The sequence below is a fragment of the Salvelinus namaycush genome, chromosome 24, assembly GCF_016432855.1.
Source record: "Salvelinus namaycush isolate Seneca chromosome 24, SaNama_1.0, whole genome shotgun sequence".
In the NCBI taxonomy this organism is placed as follows: Eukaryota; Metazoa; Chordata; class Actinopteri; order Salmoniformes; family Salmonidae; genus Salvelinus; species Salvelinus namaycush.
In genome coordinates, this window is record NC_052330.1 from 657,741 (window position 1) to 683,287 (window position 25,547).

Here is a 25,547-nt window from a genome sequence, read left to right on the forward strand (position 1 = left end):
AGTCAGTGTGCAGGGGTACAGGTTAGTTGAGGTAATTTGTACATGTAGGTAGGGGTGAAGTGACAATGCATAGATAATAAAAAGCGAAGATAATAATACAGTGTTGCAATGATGTGCAAGTAGTTAAAGTACAAAAAGGAAAATAAATAAACATACATATAGGTTGTATTTACAGTGCTGTTTGATCTTCACTGGTTGCCCTTTTCTTGTGGCAACAGGTCACAAATCCTACCGCTGTGATGGCACACTGTGGTATTTCACCCAATAGATATGGGAGTTTATCAAAATTGGATATGTTTTCGAATTCTTATTTTATTTATTTATTTTATTTATTTATTTATTTTAATTTTTTTGGGGGGTGGATCAGCTTAATATTGCGGAAAGATTGTTGCTTCCATCAATGTAATGGTCTGCATCATTTCCAATCCCCCATATCTCCCCCATAAATATATATATCCATATACATACACGTACATACACATATGCATACATGTACACATATATACATACACATACCTATATAGATATACATACTTTTTTAGAATATACCTTTATTATTCCCCGCAAACCCTACCACCCTTCCCCCAATTGGAGTAAACTAATAAACAATAACACTTAGGCTTCTACCTTCAGTTCATACATCTTATACACATTTTAAGACACAATCTATTTTACAATAGTTATATTTTGTTTGTTTTCAGTCCTTCCTCTATTTCTGATGTCCATCCAGTTTTCTAATTCTTTGTGGGTATGTGTAATCTGAGGGAAATATGTGTCTCTAATATGGTCATACATTTGGCAGGAGGTTAGGAAGTGCAGCTCAGTTTCCACCTCATTTTGTGGGCAGTGTGCACATACACTGTCTTCTCTTGAAAGCCAGGTCTGCCTTCGGTGGCCATTTTCAATAACAAGGCTATTTTTTCCTTAATTTTGTCAAAACTTTCCTTAATTTTGGGTCAGTCACTGTGGTCAGGTATTCTGCCACTGTGTACTCTCTGTGTAGGGCCAAATAGCATTCTAGTTCGCACGGTTGTTTGGTAAATTCTTTGTAACGTGTCAGATTTTTGTTTTCTCATGATTTGCTTGAATTGTGTTGCTGTCCTGGGGCTCTGTGGCGTCTGTTTGTGTTTGTGAACAGAGCCCCAGGACCAGCTTGCTTAGGGGGCACTTGTCCAGGTTTATTTCTCTGTAGGTGATGGCTTTGTTCAAAAGTGAAGAGTCGACTCCGGGATGCTCCGAGTTGCAAAGAAAAAGCCATATCTCAGACTGGCCAATGAAAAGAAAAGATTAAGATGGGCAAAATAACACTGACACGGGACAGAGGAACTCTGCCTTGAAGGCCAGCATCCCGGAGTCGCCTCTTCACTGTTGACATTGAGACTGGTGTTTTGCGGGTACTATTTAATGAAGCTGCCAGATGAGGACTTGTGAGGCATCTGTTTCTCAAACTAGACACTGTAATGTACTTGTCCTCTTGTTCAGTTGTGCACCGGGGCCTCCCACTCTTTCTTTTCTGGTTAGAGCCAGTTTGCGCTGTTCTGTGAAGGGAGTAGTACACAGAGTTGTACGAGATCTTCAGTTTCTTGGCAATTTCTCGCATGGAATAACCTTAATTTCTCAGAACAAGAATAGACTGACGAGATTCAGAAGAAAGTTCTTAGTTTCTGACCATTTTGTGCCTGTAATCGAACCCACAAATGCTGATTCTCCAGATACTCAACTAGTCTAAAGAAGGCCAGTTTTATTGCTTCTTTAATCATCACAACAGTTTTCAGCTGTGCTAACATAATTGAAAAAGGGTTTTCTAATGATCAATTAGCCTTTAAAAATGATAAACTTGGATTAGCTAACACAACACTCCATTGGAACACATTGCTGATAATGGGCCTCTGTACGCCTATGTAGATATTCCATAAAAAATCTGCTGTTTCCAGCTACAATAGTCATTTACAACATTAACAATGTCTACACTGTATTTATGATCAATTTGATGTTATTTTAACCACACAAAAAAAAATGCTTTTGTTTGTTTTTGGTATGTTTTAGGTTATTTCATGTTGTACAGTGCCTTCAGAAAGTACTCACACCCCTTTACTCTTTCCACATTTTGTTGTCTTACAAGGTGTGATGAAAATGTATTGATTTTTTTTTTTTTGTCATCGATCTAGACCAAAAATTTTAACAATTATAAAAATAACTATAAAATAGACACTAACATATCTTGATTACATAAGTATTCAACCCACTGAGTAAATATATGTTATAATCACCTTTGGTAGTGATTACAGCTATGAGTCTATCTGGTTAAATCTCTAAGAGCTTTATATACATGGATTGCAATGTCAACTGCAATGCATTTCAATTAACAGGTGTGCCTTCTTAAAAGTTAATTTGTGGAATTTCTTTCCTTCTTAATGCGTTTGAGCCAATCAGTTGTGTTGTGACAAGGTAGGGGTGGTATAGAGAAGATAGCCCTATTTGGTAAAAGACCAAGACAATATTATGGCAAGAACAGCTCAAATAAGCAAAGAGAAATGACAGTCCATCATTATTTTAATACATGATGGTCAGTCAATACAGAACATTTCAAGAACTTTGAAAGTTTCTTCAAGTGCAGTCGCAAAAACCATCAAGCGCTATGACGAAATTGGCTCTCATGAGGACCGCCACAGGAATGGAAGACCCAGAGTTACCTCTGCTGCAGAGGATAAGTTCATTAGAGTTACCAGCCCCAGAAATTGAAGCCCAAATAAATGTTAGACATTAGACCGGTGGAAATTTGTCCTTTGGTTTGGAGTCCAAATTGGAGATTTTTGGTTCCAACCCCCGTGTCTTTGTGAGACGCGGTGTGGGTGAACAGATGATCTCCGCATGTGTATTTCCCACCGTAAATAATGGAGGAGGAGATGTTATGGTGTGGGGGTGCTTTGCTGGTGACACACTGTCTGTGATTTATTTAGAATTCAAGGCACACTTAACCAGCATGTCTACCACAGCACTCTGCAGCGATACGCCATCCCATCTGGTTTGGGCTTAGTGGGACTATCATATGTTTTTCAACAGGACAATGACCCAACACACATCCAGGCTATGTAAGGGCTATTTTACCAAGAAGGAGAGTGATGGAGTGCTGCATCAGATGACCTGGCCTCCACAATCCCCCGACCTCAACCAAATTGAGATGGTTGGGATGAGTCAGACCGCAGAGTGAAGAAAAAGCAGCCAACAAGTGCTCAGCATATGTGGGAACTCTTTCAAGACTGTTGGAAAAGCAATCGAAGTGAAGCTGGCGGAGAGAATGCCAAGAGTGTGCAAAGCTGTCACCAGGGCAAAGGGTGACTATTTGAAGAATCTCAAATATAAAATATATTTAGAATTGTTTAAAACTTTTTTTGGTTACTACATGACTCCATATGTGTTATTTCGTAGTTTTGATGTCTTCACTATTATTCTGCAATGTAGAACATTATAAAAATAAAGAAAAACCCTTGAATGAGTTAGGTGTTCTAAAACGTTTGACCGGTAGTGTACTTCCACTTTAACACGATGGAGTATTTTGTGTAGGCCAGTGACACAAAATTCAGGCGGTAACACAAACAAATGTGGAAAACGTCAAGGGGTATGAATACTTTCTGAAGGCACTGTACATGTTTCCCTGAAGTTTCAACAAAAACCTGTGTGGAGGCCTGGGACTTAAAACCTGTATTTGACATGTGCATAAATCAACCAGTTCTCAGTTATCTCATCAGGCCACAGTATAACAACATTGAAGCATTTTCAGTAGCATAGTTTAGCTCTGGCAAGCAGCACCTTAGAGAGCAGTTGCAGTAGTTGTGTTACAGTATTTTATCCAGGCTTGAAGGGATATCGTGCGAGTAGGTTGATTTCATCCCTCCTATGACACAGGAAACTGTTTTGACGGTTACCAGTGCAGCAGGGCTCAAACTGAAACATCCTCCCTGGTTTATTTCTGAGTCCTCTGGCTGGGAGGCAGCAGAGTGTATACAAATGTGTGTGTACGTCTATGGAGGCTGCTTAGGGGACGACTCTTAATAATGGCTGTAATGCAGTAAATGGAATGGTATCAACCACATGGAAACCATGTGTTTAATGGGTTTAATACAATTCCTTTGATCCTGTTTCAACCATTACAATCAGCCCCTCCTCCGCAATTAAGGTGCCACCGTCCGCCTATTGTGTAGGTGTATGTAGCTATGTGTGTTTGAGCGTGTGTGTGGGCGCAAGTGCATGCGTTTGTTAGTGTGTGAGTGTGTGTACAGAATGTGTGTGAGTGTGTGTACAATATGTGTGTGTGTGTGTGTGTGTGTGTGTGTGTGTGTGTGTGTGTGTGTGTGTGTGTGTGTGTGTGTGTGTGTGTGTGTGTGTGTGTGTATATGCCTATTTACAGTACGCAAGTGTACATAATGTATGTGTGTGTGTTTATATTGTGTGTGTGTGTCCAAGAGATAGGCCATCCTCTTGGGCCCAGAGCTGGGAGAGCCTGCCTTTCCTAATACGTCCATGAAGCGTAGCCAGGGCCGGGGAGTGGGGAGCAGGGAGGGAGTGGCGTGCATGCAGCAGCGCTAAGATCAGGGCTATTCTGGTGCTGCCGGCCTGCCCAGTGCTGAAAGGAAAGGATTAATGAGGCAGGGCCGCTCATCACTCGTAATTAGAAACAACACTAAAAACTATTTCTGGGCCTGTTCCTATGGAGGGAACTTGACCCGCTCTGTGTTAATCAAACCTCCCTATTCCCCCTAGCCATGCAGCAGTGGATTCCTGCAGGGTTGGAGTAAATATAGGCCCATAAGTCCTGCAGCTATGTGACACAGGGTTCAATGGACGAGTGCAAATAATTCACAACTCTGCTTCGGTGCAGCGGCGACGTGACTATTCGCATTTCAGTAGGCTGGGATAACTGGGAATAGTGCCACTCTTTATGGACTGTGTGGTAGTGTTACACTGTGGTGAAACTGTTGTTGTTATTGTTGTTGCTGGGTTATAATGTACATAACAATCAAATATTTACCCAAAATGTGTGTGCTTACAGTCAATGCAACCAGGAAATGGAATCAAAAGGAAGAGAACATTTTTACAGACGCAAAAACACACGCAACCCCAGATAAAACTTTTATCCTCGGTTTATTTTAAACCTTACAAGTAGGGAAGGGATTACAAAATGTTTAAGAATAGAGAAGAATAGAGAGGGGGAGAGGTTCATAGTCATAGATCCGTCATAGGGGGGAATATTAAGCAGGTCATGCAAAAAGGTGTTGTCCGGGAGAAGGCCTCCATTATAATAGCACCCTTTGTGAAAAAATAAAATCCAGCTGTCCATCCATAGGTCAGTGCAAAAATAGTAATGGATATAAATGTATGCATAGAAAAGTTGTGAATATAGAGTATATGCTTTAACTGCGGAACTATAGACACACACTCACTGTTAAAGTACATACACTTGTATAGTGACCCCCCTGTTCTCCCCAGAGTCTCCGAGCCCAAAGCAGAAACTCTTAAACAGGTCTAGCCATAAACAGTCCCAAATCAAATATGACAGTTTTATATGGTTCTAATACAGAGGTGTCTTTCCAAATAAAAGCCATACACCGGAATCCCTTTCAGGGAGCTGTCACTCAAAACCGCCTTGGCGAGAGACACAAAATTTGCCTCCCAAATGGCACCCTATTCCCTATTTAATGCACTACTTTCGACAAGTCTAATCAAAAGAAGTGCACTATGTAGGGCATGGGTAGGCAAATAGATTCAGCCGCGGGCTGATTTTTGTCAGAGGGGGGACGGAACATAATTTGAAAAATTTGTAAACTGCAAATTGACCACAGCTAAACCCAAAAAGAGATTGCATTTGAAAAGAACAATAATTTAATATATTGATTACATTGCGATACGATTTTTCTATTTGTGGGAATACTTGGGAACAGATGTCCTAAAGTAAACCCATTATAGCTGAATTCCTGGTCATTTTACAGTCTTTTTTAACAAGAAACTAAAATCCCCCAAATCGCTGATATTGGGTGCCATTTGGAACGAGGCATAAAAGCTCGACATCCACAGTGAGAGAGCATCATTGGACAGACAGTAGAGAGTTATGAGCGTCTCTCGTGAACCGACCGGGGACACTCAACACACATGCTTTGTTTTCCAACCAGAGAAGAAGAATGTACAACAGTAACATTTATCAATCAAATACCAGACTGTAATTACAAATGAAAAGCAAAGATGTGCCGATAGGGAACACGTTTGGGAACCAGTGGAAGAGAAATGGGGTTTATATTTTTTACTTAATGGGTTCAGATGTGTACTTTTTTTGCAGATGGTTATCATTTCATATGCTGTAAATGTACAAGCTACAAACGTGTGGCAAACTTTTGAAGACCTGTCATATCCATGTACAGTGTTTGTATAGCACCAATATACACCAATGTACTGTAAATGATCATAGCAACTGAAGACAGGAAGAATAGGTGAGAATTCAAAAAATATAATTTATTACCCCTATACATAGATATTTTGTGGATAGATAAATGCTTTGTACTCTCTTTAGCTGTGCAATCTCCTAAAAAGCACCTCAATTTGCTTACTTTGTCTTGTAGTCTCCCTCAACTCTCAAATGTTTTCTTGAGTGGACTATACGATGAATATACGATGCGATGAATACGATGAATCAGGAGGTTTTGGGTGCAGCAGTAGCAACAGTATATATATAACCTATATGCAAAGTAACTTCAGTTCAAACCCCAAGGACACTGCCACACAAATATTATGATTGCGCGTGCAAAGCATATTTAAGCATACTTTTCCTCATTTATTCAGCCACTAGTATATTCATCAAGCACTAAATCAGGGGTGTCCCCAAAAAATTGCCCCGGGCCGGTCTTCAACGAGATCCGGAGTGCCGCACTGAAAATGTGTTATATTTCCACGGCGTAAAAATTTGCATCTAGCCAAAATTTGAATCTATCCATCGTTTTTCGAATTTTCGATACTCCCTGACTGTCTAGCTTTCATTTTGGTGAATATTAGCGAGCTGGATACAGTCAAGAAACTGTATAAATGTAGGTCCATTCTAATTTCCATTTGGTTTTAGTCATTTTAAAGTATATTGAGTTATCCCGCCCAATTTTGGACCCCCTTGCGGGCCGGACCCCCTTATCCAATGAAAACTCTAATTTCCATTTTCTGTTGCGAAAATATTTAAACATTGCATGCCCTATTGAATAGGACCCTGTTTTGTCTTTCGTTGTATAGTCCACCATTGTTTGTTGTCGCGCTAACGCTAATGCTAACGCTAGTTGGGGCCAAAACTGAGCATCAACATAATTAGCAGCTAAGTGGCTGCACATCGCCTTGTTTGAAACAGCATGCATTATGCAAGGAAACATTTCAGTGACTCGCCTTTGATGAGATTCAAAAGCTCAGCGCGGGGTCACACACACAGCCATCATAACAGACTTTTCTGCTTCAGCACAGCCTGTGTGGAAGAGGCCTAGACTATAAGTTGCTCAGGATCTCAATTCTCCTTTCAAATATCAGATTCAGCACCAGATCAAAGTCATTTTAAAATACACATTATCTAAAGGCCTAATAGCCCAAAGTGCCTTAAAAACCAAAGCAGCACAGATTCCATTAGTGAAATTTGGTTTTAAAACAAATGCTGTGACAGGCTCTTTGGAGTGAAACTGTGTGCAAACTGCCTTAATATCCTTTTGAATGTATCACAGAGTTGACTACTGCTGCTGCTGAAGGTTTGGTTTGCATCCGCAGGCCGTGTAGTCGACCCCAGCCTGCTCGGCTGCTTCTGTCTGCATGCGATGATGGCCTGTACTGTACAGTGCCGCAAAAAGATCCAGTGGAGAAAAGATAGGTGTTAGTTAAGGCATAGATAGAGGCACTAGTACTGAGCTTGGTGTTACACGAAGGGGCAGAACAAGAGCTCCCCGTTAGCTTAGCTTAGAGGCAGGACTGGGAGGTTTCAAAATATTAGAAAGGGGTTACAGTACCTTCCTTCTACGACAGTTCTGACTTTTAACCATGACCCTTGATACAATGTCTCGTTTGATGCCAGAGGCCCAATTCAAGGTCATCTCAGAACTGTGTTACTTTGTAATGTAGTAAATCATACTCGGTCACATTCAGAGTCAGGGTAAATGTAGTAACATACACTATAAGGGCAACTATACCAAAATATATCTGGAGAGGTTAGACACTACATTAAAAGAGGGACAAGTTAGAAGCGAGGGTAAATTATTTAAAAAGAAACACAGAATAGTCCTCAAATCTACTTTACAACTGAAGTAATATATAAAACAGGATTACCACCATTTTGTTTGAGGAGCAATATATCTGCTTTCAGTAAACTTGTGGTACAAAGCTCTTTATGGCAGTAAATGTATTACTAAAAACAAATGGTATGGTTGATGGTCATGGGCAATGGAAAAACACAGTTGGAAAACAAAAAACACAGACAACGTGAATGTTTTCATGTATAGTATTTTTGAAGAGTAAACAGAATGAAACAAATATACACACACAACTGAGACACTTAAAAAAACAAAAAACTATTTTGTCAATCTAATTTGTGCCAAAGGTAACAGCTCAATTGCATGTGCCAAAAAATACGGAATTGATAACAACAATAAAAAATAAAAAACTTACTTAATGTCAAATCAGCGGCAAGCTGGAAATGTTTAATCGTCATTGAATACCCATATATACACATAATATCAAGCTCTCAGGCGCAGTCCACTCAGAAATTATTGCACAGTAAGCCACTTTGGACTTGTCATGGTCACTCCCATAAACTCCTGTCTAAAAATAGAACAAGAACATCAACACACCAAACAAGTCTTCATCTTTTCTGACAGGCACCGCCTCGGCCAGCTCGGCCCCATGCCTGCAACATTAACCATGAGCCACAGCACAGTGTGAGCCTGAAGAGTTCAGTTTCTCTAACTACTAAATTGCTCAGTCCCCACAGAACATGGCGTTTTATCTATTTTCCTTTCCTTCCATGTTTTTGCTCCTCCGTTGTCATGCACAGACAGCTTCCCACTGACCGTTTTCTCTCCCCAACACTTCTGTTCCTCCGGGAAGCCGGCCAGTTCGGAACAGCTGGGATTTTTGGCGTATCTCATCTCAAGAACTTTGGCACTCCTGTGACAGTCCCAAAAGAGCATGATTAGGAGATTCTGAAATAAAGATTTCTCTCTCAGAATCCGCCTTTAAGAGTAGCCTGTTGGATGTCCTCCTAAAGCAGGAATGGCGGGTGTCCTCCTAAACCATGGTCTCCACCCCAATGAGCTTTGGCGTGAGGATGCGCGGCGTGACACCGTTGTTCAAGTCCTCCTCGAACTCAAGCAGCTGGCCCATGAAGTTAAGGTTGGGTGAGATGATGGGCCGCCGGGTCTTGACGAACTTGTAGGCGTCTGTCATGGTCATCCAGGTGTGCTTCATCAGGTAGGCGATGACAATGGTGGCCGAGCGAGACACACCCGCCTGGCAGTGGATCAAGAGGCCCACCCCTGCTTGCTGTGCTTCCTCTGAAGAAAGGAAAGAGAGGAGCATTTTAGGAGACTTTTAGGAGCGTTTTAGTGCTAAAGCACATGAAACATTGTACAAAATAGACTTCAACAGAAACAGATAATAATGTTAGTCTCTTTAGAATAGAACTCATCATAGCAACATAAAACATGCAGTAGTACAAAATAGACTTCGACAACATCACATTAATGTTTTAGTTATGTAACTAATGTGCCATATTTTTCCCTGCAGTCCGCTCACTCAAAACCTACACTGTGCATACGTTATACTAACTGTAGAGCTAACAAATCCATAATTTCAAAAGTCCGACAACCTACACAGCCTCTGATCGATAAAAACAACCCATTTGAATATGTATCAACCAAGCTAAATCACTGACTAACTCCAATCATAATGTGGCCTGAAAATAAATAATACAACTGAATCGATTCAATGAGATCCCACCACTGCCACCAACTGCAACCCCTGCCCTGCTCTGCCCTATTCACTGAGTCTACAATGCGTTATGCTCTTTCCAAGACATAGACTGACCAGGTGAATCCAGGTGAAAGCTATGATCCCTTATTGATGTCACTTGTTAAATCCACTTCAATCAGTGTAGATGAGGAGACAGGTTAAAGAAGGATTTTTAAGCCTTGAGAAAACTGAGACATGGATTGTGAGGGTGAATGGGCAAGACAAAATATTGAAGTGCCTTTGAACGGGGTATGGTAGTAGGTGCCAGGTTTGAGTGTGTCAAGAACTGCAACGCTGCTGGGTTTTCCACGCTCAACAGTTTCCCGTGTGTATCAACAATTGTCCACCACCCAAAGGACATCCAGCCAACATCCAGCCAACCAATCCACACAACTGTGGGAAGCATTGGAGTCAACATGGGCCAGCCTCCCTGTGGAACGCTTTCGACACCTTGCAGAGTCCATGGCCCAAAGAATTGAGGCTGTTCTGAGGGCAAAAGGGGGTACAACTAAATATTAGGAAGATGTTCCTAAATGTGTTGTACACTCAGTGTACACTTCTACTGTGCACCCACCCAAATAAGAAATACTACAGTTTACTATAGAATAATACTACAGTTTAATAGTCATAAACTATAGCATACTTTAGAATACTATACATTAGTATCCCTCAATTATGTGTAGTACTTAGTATAGAATTTTGTAGTATAGTATAGAATACTACAGTACTATCCACACAAAAAACACTGTAGTAAATACAACAGAAATGTCTGCAAAAACACTATATATGTTTTACTATAGTAAATGCTACAGTATTTCATTTGCATATACCTTGCCCATTCCCCTCCCCCATATCCCAATTTGTGCTACCTGTAAGTGAAAAACCTACATGCCAAATATAGACCATATACTGTGTTCCCTACAGGTTATAGAAAAGAGCAGGAGCACTAAACTCTCCGTTCAGAACCCAGTCCTACCTACCTACCTACATACAGGTTATGGAAAATGTGCTATTTTAGTATTTCTCCAGTAGATTTTCTCAAGGAGAAAGCCTCCACTTCTATGTCAAAGATAATAAAACAAAAACACTTTAGTAAATACGACAGTAATGTCCCCAAAAATACAGTAAATCCTAAAGTATAAAGGCACTACAGTATACTACAGTCTGCAAACACTACAGTAATTACTATAGTATATACAAACAATATATACTACAGTATTTATACTATAGCAAACTATAAATACTACAGTATACTACAGTAAAGTCAGCAAAAACAGTACAGTGAATACTATAGTATTCCTACCATTGTACACAATATAGTACTTTTTCATGTGGGCCAAGCCGCCATGCACTGACTAGACTTGGAAAAATTTCCCACGTACCGATGAATTCAAACGCCTCCTCAAAGTACTGGCGCAGGTTCTGCTTGTTGCTGTCGGTTGCGGGCAGCCGCTTGTAGCTGAAGAGACCTGTATCGTAATGGTAAAGCGGCAGGTGGGTGGTAACGTTAAGCACGAAGCTGATGTTGTAGCGCTGCAGCTTGTGGGTGTCCTGCGCGTCGTGCTCATTGCCCAAGTAGAGGAAGGGCAGAATTGGCGTCAGGTCGGCATTCTCGATGTCCGGTGTGGAGGGCAGGGACATGGAGTGAGGTAGCGCCCCCGTGTGGCCGGAGGCCCCACTGCTGGCGTTCAGGATCTCGTGGAGGTGGAGGGAGTGGTCACACAGGCTCTGGTGGTTCTGTCTAAAGGAGCTGAGGCCCCCTGGGTAAACAACAGACAACAACAGGATGAGTCAGCGAAACGTAAATACACTTAAATGTGACAATAAACTTAACGCCTGCAGGTATAATCGTTTATGTCAAAGGCAGGTTACTACCGTCTGACAGGAACACGTCTGCTACGTGTCTATTGGAGGGAAATATTACTGTATTAAACTATCAAAAACAATCCATGTCCATATTGTTAGCAGTTGATGTTATTCTTCAATAACACAAACTCCAAAGCAAATCAGGGGGAGAAAAATAGGTTTATTTGAGAAGGACAAATCATAGATGTTATGCTGGGAGGTAGATGTTCAGTCTCCTCAGCTTTTCTCCACAGAACAAAGGAACAGGACACCATTTATAACCCCCTACACTAGCCTGGGGTTGACCAATCAGAAGTCCTTGCAGTACAACTGGGCCAATGGCCGAATAACAACTATCCTGCTCCCGACTCAATGTACGGAACGTAGCACACGTAGCTCTGAGTTCAGGAGTAACATTCCACAGATTCTAAACAGCTGTTGAACTGAAAACCAACTCCTATTTACATTGACAATTCCCTATTGACCATTAGTACTATATTTTGTTTTTAGTACTCTCATCCTCTCATCCTATGCGTTGTGTATTTATCCTCAAAATATTCTTAGAATCCAATCTACCTATTATTTGGTTGTTCTTCCTTCTTTCTGGCCCATCTCTCCTCGTTCTACTTTGAAAAGTGGAGTTTTTCATATCAATGGAGTTTTTCATATCAATCTGATAGGGTGGCAAAATAGGTGACAAACTTATCATAACGTACACTTCTATAGCCTGAAGTCGAACACTGGGACACTCCAATCCCCCGACTAACTCAACCATTCAAACCATATAATGTGTTTGAATTGGATATCACATCAGTTTGAAGGGAAGGCTTTGCACTTAATTTGTTTCTGTCTCTCAATCACCTACGGTCCTGGAGGTAATGTCCTATTTCCTTCATCATTTAGAGAGTGAGAGAAACATAAAACATGGCCCCAAGGCAATCCACACAGCATTCCCTTTTTTTTTACCTCTGAAAAATAGCTATCATCACTCTCCTCAGAGCCAAAGATGATGGCCAAATAAAGATAATAAATGTTGAACATTTGTCTTTCTGGACATCTACACTCCTTCAAATAAAGCCGTGTAACGTTGACACAACGTTAACATAACGTTAACACACACAGGGCATGACGCCATTGGCACCTTGCATGGGGGCCTGACACAGAGTATCAGTATCAGTTAATAAAAGCTAACGTCATGCTAAGCGAGTTCATGGTATGGCCTCACCGGCTTCGCCATAGAAATGGGGCAGGTGAGGATCACCTATCAACTTTCAACTAGGGAGGATGTTGTCTATCATAAGAGGGTCATAAAATGAGTCTAGCTGATAGGGCCACACTAAACAATCAAATTAAACTGCTATGTTTCTCAAGTAACGCTTTTTCATCACTCTCTCACGCAAGTATTCCAAGATGGCGTCGCAGTCAGACGTCTTTGTCCTCGTCTTGTCGTGTCCTGTGTATATATCTTTTTATATATTTTTTCTTCACATATATTTGTTTTTATTTTTATTTACCTCAACTTCAACATACTCTCCTGCAATCCGCCTCACCCAATGTGGTACGGATCTGCTATTTTCTTTACTTTTGAACCGGAACCCCCAACAGAAGCGAGCCAGCTAACTAGCTACTAGCTAGTAGTCAGCTAGCCACTGCTAGTCACAGTGCGACTCAAACCAAAGCAAATCGGACTTATTTTTCTCCATATCTCCGGATTCCTACTGCAAGCTCTGAACTATTTCACCTGGATCATTGCAGCTAGCTAGCTGCTATCCGAGTGGCCACTCCTGGCTAACGTCTCTGTCCCGAAGCAAGAACCAATTACTCCCTGGGGAGGGCGAGACGAATCCCACTGGAACCGGGTGCAGGGGGAGCGAGTAGTGGAGGCCCCTGTTGTGCTGGTGGGGGTGCTGGAGGGACTCCCTGTCTCTCCCAGCGGTCCATTGTTTGGACGACGCGGTCCATGGCGGCGCCGAGATGGCGGAGCATCGCTGCGTGCTACTGGACGCGCTCCTCTACCCCTATAACGGGGGCACCTGCTCCTGCTGACTCCATCACCAGTTGGGGTATTTTGTCATGCGGTGGGTGTAGCTGGTGCATGGAAGTCAAGCACAGGAGAGCAGAGATGAGTGAACAAAGAAGCACTTTACTGAGGCAATTGTAAGAACAGAACGCAACCGTGTCACAAAAACAAATGCTCAAAGAACAAGTGAGGCAGCACAAAGTACAACAACCAAGTGCAAAGTACCGGCTGCCACAAATCACGGGTACAAATAAAACCCGGCGCAACCCAGCCGGAAGCGTGCCAACCTAGACAATAAACAATATCCCACACAGACATGGAGGGAACAGAGGGCTAAATACACATAGTAGTCATGAGGAAATGTAAACCAGGTGTGTGGAAAACAAGACAAATGGAAAATGAAAGGTGGAGCGGCGATGGCTAGAAGACCGGTGACGTCGACCGCCGAACGACGCCCGAACAAGGAGAGGGACCAACTTCGGGGGAAGTCGTGAAAGAAAGCCAAGTTAACAAACTGATTACCAACCATTTCGAATCCCACTGTACCTTCTCCGCTATGCAGTCTGGTTTCAGAGCTGGTCATGGGTGCACCTAAACGATATCATAACTGCTATCGATGAGAGACATTACTGTGCAGCCGTATTCATCGACCTGGCCAAGGCTTTCGACTCTGAAAATCACCACATTCTTATTGGCAGACTCGCCAGCCTTGGTTTCTCAAATGATTGCCTCGCCTGGTTTACCAACTACTTCTCTGAAAGAGTTCAGTGTGTCAAATCGGAGGGCCTGTTGTCCGGACCTCTGGCAGTCTCTATGGGGGTGCCACAGGGTTCAATTCTCGGGCCGACTCTCCTCTCTGTATACATCAATGATGTCGCTCTTGCTGCTGGTGATTCTCTGATCCACCTCTACGCCGACAACACCATTCTGTATACTTCTGGCCCTTCTTTGGACACTGTGTTAACTAACCTCCAGACGAGCTTCAATGTCATACAACTCTCCTTCCGTGGCCTCCAACTGCTCTTAAATGCAAGTAAAACTAAATGCATGCTATTCAATCGATCACTGCCCGCACCTGCCCGCCCGTCCATCACAACTCTGGACGGTTCTGACTTAAAATATGTGGACAACTACAAATACCTAGGTGTCTGGTTAGACTGTAAACTCTCCTTCCAGACTCAAATTAAGCATCTCCAATCCAAAATTAAATCTAGAATCGGCTTCCTATTTCGCAACAAAGCATCCTTCACTCATGCTGCCAAACATACCCTCGTAAAACTGACTATCCTACCGATCCTTGACTTCGGCGAAGTCATTTATAAAATAGCCTCCAACACTCTACTCAACAAATTGGATGCAGTCTATCACAGTGCCATCCGTTTTGTCACCAAAGACCCATACACTACCCACCACTGTGACCTGTATGCTCTCGTTGGCTGGACCTCGCTACATATTCGTCGCCAAACCCACTGGCTCCAGGTCATCTATAAGTCTTTGCTAGGTAAAGCCCCGCCTTATCTCAGCTCACTGGTCACCATAGCAGCACCCACCCGTAGCACGCGCTCCAGCAGGTATATCTCACTGGTCACCCCCAAAGCCAATTCTACCTTTGGCCGCCTTTCCTTCCAGTTCTCTGCTGCCAATGACTGGAACGAACTGCAAAAATCACTGAAGCTGGAGACTCATATCTCCCTCACTAGCTTTAAGCACCAGCTGTCAGAGCAGCTCACAGATCACTGCACCTGTACATAGCCCACCTGTAAATAGCCCATCCAACTACCTCATTCCCATTCTGTTATTTATTCATCTTCTGCACATCTATCACTCCAGTGTTTAATTGCTATATTGTAATTATTTCGCCACTATGGCCTATTTATTGCCTTACCTCCCTTATCCTACCTCATTTGCACACACTGTATATAGACTTTTTCTATTGTATTATTGACTGTATGTTTGTTTATTCCATGTGTAACTCTGTGTTGTTGTTTGTGTCGCACTGCTTTGCTTTATCTTGGCCAGGTCGCAGTTGTAAATGAGAACGTGTTTTCAACTAGCCTACCTGGTTAAATAAAGGTGAAATAAAGAAATTAAATAGAAAAACACTCACTCTGAGGGTAAATAATGGAATGAGAGTCTCTTCACACGAGTCTTAAAGGCGTTGAACATTACTACAGTTGAATAAATCATAGTGACCACCACAAGCTAGTTATGACATTACTAGGGGTGTGTGTGTGTGTGTGTGTGTGTGTGTGTGTGTGTGTGTGTGTGTGTGTGTGTGTGTGTGTGTGTGTGTGTGTGTGTGTGTGTGTGTGTGTGTGTGTGTGTGTGTGTGTGTGTCTGTGTGGCAAGATTCTCTAATGATGCATTAAATAGCTTTCTCTTTCTGGATTTTTCAACAAACTAACAGATTCAACTGTTCAACCAAAATCATCTTTGAAAATGTTTAACATTTATATTCAAGCGGCGCCTTTCTTGTGGAGATGCGCTCAATTGGTAAATAGCTTATTTTGAGAGGCGAGAGTGAGAATAGTAGAAAAGAATAATGTTCTGGCACATTGTGGAGAGAGATGAGATCTGTGAAGCATCTTTCGACAATCTCATGGAGGAAAGCACCTTCATGTGTCTCTCTCACTTTTAGAAGCCTCCAGCACAGTTCCTCACTCATAAATTACAACTTCTCTGAAGCTCTGAGGGCTTCTCACAGGTTCCACTATTCAGTGCTATCCATCAACTGTAAGGTCCACAGTCTTACATCAATAATGATGTTTGCTTATGACACATTTGACAGCTATATAACTCATTACTACAATTAGGTCTGGGTCAAAGGGAAAAAAGCAAGTCAGGACTAGAAATGTTGCTGTTCTCTGCATCAAAATATGCCATCCAAGTTCCAACAACCATATTGATATACGCCATTTGATGATTTACTCTCCTGGAGAAAGTTCAATAATTAAACCGGAGACTGAGGTTGCGTCCCAAAGATGGCGCCGACAGAGAGGGACGCCTAGCTTCTAGTCCTTAGGAAACATTTAAGTATTTTTTTTAATGTATTATTTCATACACTGGTGGCCCAGAAAATCTTAAGTGTTATTGCATACAGCCGGGAAGAACTATTGAATATCAGAGCGAAGTGAACTTACCAGCACTATGACCAGGAATACGACTTTCCTGAAGCGGATCCTTTGTCCGAACCACCCAGGGCATCTGAACTGATTCCAGAGGCTAACCCAAAACAACGTCGCTGTAGAAGAGGTCAGACTTCGGAGGCGCACACATTACCCACCGCTTCTGAATATATTAATCGCTAATGTCCAGTCTATAGATAACAAGGTAGACGAAATTAGGGCAAGAGTTGCTTTCCAGAGAGACATCAGGGATTGTAACATACTATGTTTCACGGAAACATGGCTCTCTCGGGATTTGCTGTCCGAGTCGGTACAGCCATCGGGAATCTTTGTGCGTCGCGCCGACGCACAAAGGACTCCGGCCGCAAAACCTGACTCTATAGGGGAGGGTCCAGGTGGGCATCTATTCACGGCGGCGGCTCCGGTGCGGGACGTAGACCCCGCTCCACCTCTGGCTCCCCCCACTTTGGTGGCGCCTCTGGTGCGGGGACCCTCGTCGCCGACCCCAGACTGGGGACCCTCGCTGCAGGCCCTGGACTGGGAACCCTCGCTGCAGGCTCCGGACTGGGGACCCTCGTTGCAGGCCCCGGACTGGGAACCCTCGCTGCAGGCCCCGGACCGGGGAACCTCGTTGCAAGCCCCGGACTGGAGACCGTCGTTGGAGGCCCCGGACTGGAGACCGTCGCTGGAGGCCCCGGACTGGAGGCCATCGCTACAGGCTCCGGACTGGAGGCTGTCGCTGCAGGCTTCGTGCCATGAATCATCACTGGAGGCTTCGTGCCATGAATCATCACTGGAGGCTTCGTGCCATGGATCATCACTGGAGGCTTCGTGCCATGGATCATCACTGGAGGCTTTGTGCCATGGATCACCACTGGAGGCTTCGTGCCATGGATCATCAGTGGAGGCTTCGTACCATGGATCATCACTGGAGGCTTCGGGCCATGGATCATCACTGGAGGCTTCGTGCCATGGATCATCACTGGAGGCTTCGTGCCATGGATCATCACTGGAGGCTTCGGGCCATGGATAATCACTGGAGGCTTCGGGACATGGATCATCACTGGAGTGAGGAGTGGTGCGTGGAGCTGCCACAGGGCTTACCAGGCTGGGGAAACATACAGGAGGCCTGGTTCTGGGAGCAGGCACAGGTCTCACCAGACTGGGGAGACATACAGGAGGCATGGTTCTGGGAGTAGGCACCGGATACACTGGGCCGTGGAGGCGCACTGGAGGTCTCGAGCATAGAGCCTGCACAACCCGTCCTGGCTGGATGGTTACCTTCGCCCGGCAAAGGCAGGGCGCTGGCACAGGACGCACTGGGCTGTGCAGATGCACCGGAGACACAGTGCGCAGAGCCGGCGCAGGATATCCTGGGCCGTAGAGACGCACTGGCGGCCAGATGCGCTGAGCCGGCACCATCCGTCCTGACCAGGCTGTGAACGCGCACTGGAGACACTGTGCGCTCCACCGCAAAACACGGTGCCTGACCAGTACCACGCTCCCTATGGTAAGCACGAGGAGTTGGCTCAGGTCGCCAACTTGACTCAGCCAATCTCCTCGTGTGCTCCCCACAAAGAAAAATTGGGAGTGGCCTCCCGGTCTTTAGGGCCAGCCGTGGCCCTGTGTAATCCTTGGCCCTTTTTCTAGCTGCCTCCGCTTTCCTCACTGCTTCCACCTGCTCCCAGGGCAGGCGATCCTTCCCCGCCAGGATCTCCTCCCACGTCCAGGATCCTTTCCCATTCAAAATGTCCTCCCACGTCCATTCCTCCTTACCACGCTGCGTGCAGTAAGCTAAGGTAAATTGCTAGCTAACATTAAACTTATCTTATAAAAAACAATCAATCAATGACTGTCATTGCTCCAATGTGTACTTAACCATAAACATCAATGCCTTTCTTAAAATCAATACACAAGTATATATTTTTAAACCTGCATATTTAGCTAAAAGAAATCCAGGTTAGCAGGCAATATTAACCAGGTGAAATTGTGTCATTTCTCTTGCGTTCATTGCATGCAGAGTCAGGGTATATGCAACAGTTTGGGCCGCCTGGCTCTTTGCGAACTAATTTGCCAGGATTTTACGTAATTATGACATAATATTGAAGGTTGTGCAATGTAACAGGAATATTTAGACTCATTAGCCACCCGTTAGATAAAATACGGAACGGAATAAATGTTTTGTTTTCGAGGTGATAGTTTCCGGATTAGTCAAAGGTATATGGTTTAGAGAGAAATAGTTGAGGCGTTATAATTCCTGTAATAACTTGCGGCTGAACTTGAAAGGGGTTCCTTCGTTATTTTACCGTTCATGTCTTCCATAGAGAATGTCTTGATCTACTTCAAATAAGGTCTGTGTTTCGTGCAGGCTTAAACCGCCTCGACGTTTTGATACCCGTGTAAATCTCACTAGGATAAGGTAACGTTTGTCAACATATTTTCATAAATCCACTCTACAAAAAAACACACAATCTTCGCTTATATTTAGCCAATATTGATCAGAGTTACATTGTCCTATGGATATCTACACAGTTATAAAATTGGCAAGGTGGTGTAAGCCTACACGAAACACAGACCTTATTTTAAGTGAATCTAAAAATATCCTATGGAATAAATGAAGGAACCGCTTTTCAGATTTTGCTAGAAGGTGTCATGGGAATTATGACTCGCACTTTGGTCGTCAATTCTTACCATGCCCATTATTAAAATAGGATTTCCTACATATAGAAATTACAGTTTTTGTTTTCAACATTCATCACAGGTAACTTAAACTCTATTTTTATTCAAACAGTTGAGAGTATTTGTCTCCTAAGCAGACTCTTCAGTATCATTGTCACTTCAGAGCTGTGTGTGTGTGTGTGTGTGTGTGTGTGTGTGTGTGTGTGTGTGTGTGTGTGTGTGTGTGTGTGTGTGTGTGTGTGTGTGTGTGTGTGTGTGTGTGTGTGTGTGTGTGTGTGTGTGTGTGTGCGTGCGTGCGTGTGTGTGTGTGTGTGTATTATATTAAGTTAAAATAAAAGTGTTCATTTTTCATTCAGTATTGTTGCAATTGTCATTATTACAAAAATGTGTGTGTGTATGATATATATAAAACTTTTTTTATTTTTTATTAATCGGACGATTAATCGGGGGGGGAACAACTAATAAAAGGGGAACAACTACTTCACGGTCTCAAAGCGGGTGACGTCACCGATTGAAACGCCATTAGCGCGCACCCCGCTAACCGGCTAGCCATTTCACATCGGTTACATCCGCCTAATCTCGGGAGTTGATAGGCTTGAAGTCATAATCAGCTCAATGCTTGAAGCACAGCGAAGAGCTGTTGGCAAACGCACGAAAGTGCTGTTTGAATGAATGCTTACGAGCCTGCTGCTGCCTACCACCGCTCAGTCAGACTGCTCTATCAAATATTAAATCATAGACTTAATTATAACATAATAACACACAGAAATACGAGTCTTAGGTCATTAATATGGTCAAATCCGGAAACTATAATTTCGAAAACAAAACGTTTATTCTTTCAGTGAAATACGGAACAGTTCCGTATTTTATCTAACGGGTGGCATCCATAAGTCTAAATATTCCTGTTACATTGCACAACTGTCATAATTACGTAAAATTCTGGCAAATTAGTTCGCAACGAGCCAGGCAGCCCGAACTGTTGCATATACATTGACTCTGTGTGCAATGAATGCAAGAGAAGTGACACAATTTCCCTAGTTTAATATTGCCTGCTAAACTGGATTTCTTTTAACTAAATATGCAGGTTTCAAAAAATATGCTTCTGTGTATCTATGGTGAGGTACATTGGTGCAACGATTGTGCTTTTTTCGCAAATGTGCTTTTGTTGAATCATCCCCAGTTTGGCGAAGTTGGCTGTCTTTGTTAGGAATAAATAGTCTTCACACAGTTCGCAACGAGCCAGGCAGCCCAAACTGCTGCATATACCCTGACTCTGTTGCATAGAACGCAAGAGAAGTGACACAATTTCCCTAGTTAAAATAAATTCATGTTAGCAGGCAATATTAACTAAATAAGCAGGTTTAAAAATATATACTTGTGTATTGATTTTAAGAAAGGCGTTGATGTTTATGGTTAGGTACACATTGGTGCAACGACAGTGCTTTTTTCGCGAATGCGAAGTAGGCTATGATTCAATGATAAACTAACAGGCACCGCATCGATTATATGCAACGCAGGACAAGCTAGATAAACTAGTAATATCATCATCCATGTGTCGTTCACTAGTGATTATGTTAAGATTGATTGTTTTTTATAAGATACGTTTAATGCTAGCTAGCACCTTACCTTGGCTCCTTGCTGCATTCGCATAACAGGTAGTCAGCCTGCCACGCAGTCTCCCTGTGGAGTGCAATGTAATCAGCCATGATCGGTGTCCAAAAATGCCGATTACCGATTGTTATGAAAACTTGAAATCGGCCCTAATTAATCGGCCATTCCAATTAATCGGTCGACGTCTACTGCTAACCATGTGTATGTGAACAATAACATTTGATTTGATTTGAAATGACAACCTATTCCCTATGTACTTTTGATTCTTGAACAGAGCCCTATGGGCCCTGGTCAAAAGTAGTGCGCTAAGTAGCTAGGGAATAGAATGTTATTTGGGATGCATCCAAAACAGTTTTTCAAATTTCATTAATGTATGAGTAAATCGTAACTAACATTTGGTATCCCTCCTTATGGGTAAAAGGAGCATGCACAGGAGCATGCCATGCTGAAACAGGAAAGGGCCTTCCCCACAAAGTTGGAAGCACTTAATGCTGTAGCATTAAGATTTCCTTTTACTGGACCGAAGGCGTCTAACCTGAACCATGAAAAACAGCCCCAGACCATTATTCCTCCTTCACCAAACTTTACAGTTGGCACTATGCATTGGGGCAGGTAGCGTTCTCCTGGCATCCACCAAACACATATTCTTCTGTCAGACTGCCAGATGGTCAAGCGTGATTCATCACTCCAGAGAACACGTTTCCACTGCTCCAGAGTCCAATGGCAGTGAGCTTTACACCACTCCAGCTGGGCATTGCGAATGATGATCTTAGGCTTATGTGCAGTTGCTCGGCCATGGAAACCCATTTCATGAAGCTCCAGACGAACAGTTCTTGTGCTGACATTGCTTCCAGAGGCAGTTTGGAACTCGTGAGTGTTGCAACTGAGGACAGACGATTTATACGCGCTACACACTTCAGCACTCGGCAGTCCCAATCTGTGAGCTTGTGTGGCCTGCGGCTGAGCCGTTGTTGCTCCTAGACGTTTCCACTTCACAATAACAACGCTTACAGTTGACCGGGACAGCTCTAGCAGGTCAGACATTTTAAGAACTGACTTGTTGGAAATGTGCATCCTATGACGGTGCCACATTGAAAGTCACTGCGCTCTACAGAACGGGTCATTCTACTGCCAATGTTTGTCTATGGAGATTGCATGGCTGTGTGCTCAATTTTATACATCTGTCAACGGGTGTAGAGGAAATAGCCACATCAACTAATTTGAAGTGGTATCCACATACTTTTGGCCATGTAGTGTATTTCTGGCTTTTGATTGCAGGGTCATAACTGATAAAAAAGACCCTCAACTTCTTAATCCAATGAAACTTGACTAAAGTAAAAAAAAAAAAAAAAAAATTCAATTTTGAAGAAGAATGAAAGAAGAAGATGAAGAAAATAACATGCTTCTTTTATTTTTCAAAACTTCTTTAAAAAGACTAGGATTTTGTCCCAAATGGCACCCTATTCCAGTACATAGGGAATAGAATGCCATTAGAGACGCATCCTATGTCTATGGTTAGAGGCCTCTCTTCTACAGGTTCCAATTCATCCCATTCATCACTAAGACCCTCCATGATCAATATTAGAATTAATCATGTCTTGTTATAAATTACACTGACGCTGGGAAACCCACATAACCACTGTTCCTTCACACACACACACACACACACACACACACACACACACACACACACACACACACACACACACACACACACACACACACACACACACACACACACACACTTCTCTGCTGTATGGTGGTGGCGGTTGAGACCAGCCGAGACAGAGTCATACATATCAGGAGATACAGGGTCGTTGGAGCTCAGGGCTGAAGCTGAGTCGTTGGATTCCTGCAGCAGCAGATGTCTGCATTTCAGGGGAATTAAATCAGAAAAAAAGACCAAGACATTCTGCTCTGCTATAGCCCGCTCCCTGTTCCCCACTGCCGCAGACAGAGACAGAAGCAGAGGGAGGGCGAAGAAGGAAGGAAGGGGGAAGGAATGGAGGAAGCCACCAGGTCGAGAGGAGAGGAGGGTAGAGAGGACAGTAGAGCCGTAGGAGGATGGGATGGCATCAAGGTGCTACAGTATGATCTCCCTGCAAGACGGCAGACACATGTCCCAGCCCCCAACCCAGAACACAGCCTGCTGCTGCTGCTGCTCCAGCTCTGCACACACACACTCACACGAACCGAAGATATAAAACATGGCACTAACCCAGAGGCTGCTGCCTCAACAGGGCTCAGTATTTACGAACAGCTGCCTCCTAGTCTCTGCACAACAGCCAAAGCATGTTACATACCCTGGCAGGACTAGAGCTGCCTGCCAAATTAAGATCTCTGTGTGTGTGCGTGTGCGTGTGCGTGTGTGTGCGCGTGGAGATGAAGCAGAAGTGTCAGTTTAGGCCTTCATACTGTAATTTATATGGGTAGTACAAAGTAAATTACAGTGTGAGTAACAGTGAAATAGTCTTACACACAGTGGAGGCAAGACAAAGTCCTTACATCTACTTTACACCTAACATGAGCCTATTCATCAGGGACATACATTCAATAGCAAATATCACCATTGCACCTTTACCAACTGCATTGCCTATTGTCATCTAAACCTCTATCTCCTTCACAACAGAAGCATAAAGACTCTGGAAAAGGACTTGGACGGACCAGCTTACAGCTACGTAAACCAATCTCTCTCATCCTCTCAGAGACAAACCAGAGCTCTTAAAAAATTCTCGAATTAAAACAGTCCTGTAGGCGTTTTATATGAAAGACCTCATCCTCATCTTTCAACAATTCCAGTTAACATCCCTGATGATTCTACATTGACTCACTGAAGCTTCAACACAACCTCCGGAGAACCTCAAGGTTATGATCTGAAAGGCAAAACTGATGCTAGGTCCGCACTCCTACACTACCTTATCTGAGACACTTTGTGAATATGAGCCCAGAACTTCGTCCTACCTTTGAGAACGATGGGGTCCTTGCCCTCCCTCCTCAGCGAATCCAGGACCACATGGAGGGGCTGCGAGGAGGTCACCCTCTGGGGATCCATGGTGTTTTCGTCATACACCACGATCTCTTTGGAGAAGATGCTTTTGAAGGAGTCCTTGCTGGAAGACTCGCGGCACGACAGGAGGTCCAGCACTGTGATCTTGCCCTGCTGCAGCCGCCGCCGGCTGATCTTGTCCGAACAGTTGATGTGTACCGCGCCCTGGATGTGGCTCTTGTTGTACTCCATGAAGGGTCGGCAATCGATGATGACTGGGACCGTCCCGACCAGGTGGCCCATGGGGCATCTGGCCATTCTCTTGGCCAGCTCATTGGGGTGGATGACCCGGATGGTGGACCCTAGAGCCTTGGGTGGGCCTGAGGTGAGACTGGGGTCGCTAAAGGCCTCATGGTGGACCATGCCCATGGGGTTGGAGGAAGAGGCGGGTCCAGCATAGCTGAGGTTGGGGCTGCTGGCGCTCACCTGGCTCACGTGACTCTGGTGGCTCTGCTGGTGGCGCTGGTTGTTCCTGCTGTCCTTCTCGTAGGTGGTGACCGAGCAGCAGCTGGCACTGCTGCATCCACACGACAGGGAGCGTGTGGAGCCGTTGGATGAGGGCATATACGTGAGGTTGGTCGCCGGGATCTTCACCACCGTGGTGCTGATGACCGTTGTCTTGCTGCCGTGGCTGGTGACGGTGGTGTCCAGGTAGCTGGTGTCCAGGCACAGTCGGAGTTCCTGAGGTCGGATCGGCCTTGGCAGCGCCACCACAATTCTGTCGTCGAGGGGAGATGGAGGCATGGGGAGGCTGAGGGTCGGGACGTCTACAGAGAACTACAAGCCAGTCTACATGGGGAAAGATTGACAGAAGAAACAAAATGTCAGGGCTTGCATGCATAAAGCAGTTCAGAGTAGGACTGCTGATTTAGGATATGTTTTGCCTTTTAGATAATAATAAATAAGATTACATTGACACGGAGCTTGAATCTAGATCAGCACTCCGAGATGCTTTATGAATATGGGCCTAGATTAGGATTGTGAGTGCACCAACGGAATCCACTATAGACTATAGGTCTTCATGGGTCCACCCTAACCTGAATACCCAAGCCCGACCCGGGGCCCAAGTGGGCCCGGATCCAAAATTCAAACTTTTCCCTCAGGTTCAGGTCGGGTCCTGTTTGATTGTCATCGGTCTCGGGTCTATTGATAGACCCAAGTGGACCTGACCACGGCTCTGCATAGCCTATAGCATATTTATTTTACA

General features: G+C 43.9%; 1 protein-coding gene across 1 annotated transcript; it reads right to left on the reverse strand.

Annotated features, from left to right (window-relative positions):
- Window positions 1–8,677: 8,677 nt before the first annotated feature.
- LOC120019554 (dual specificity protein phosphatase 10-like) lies at window positions 8,678–25,084 on the reverse strand. Its single transcript, XM_038962855.1, has 3 exons — window positions 24,256–25,084; window positions 11,397–11,774; window positions 8,678–9,557 (listed from the first exon to the last, which is right to left on the reverse strand). Exons 1-3 carry the CDS (start codon window positions 25,082–25,084, stop codon window positions 9,292–9,294), a joined length of 1,473 nt encoding a protein of 490 aa, XP_038818783.1. The 3' UTR covers window positions 8,678–9,291.
- Between the last annotated feature and the right edge of the window lie 463 nt (window positions 25,085–25,547).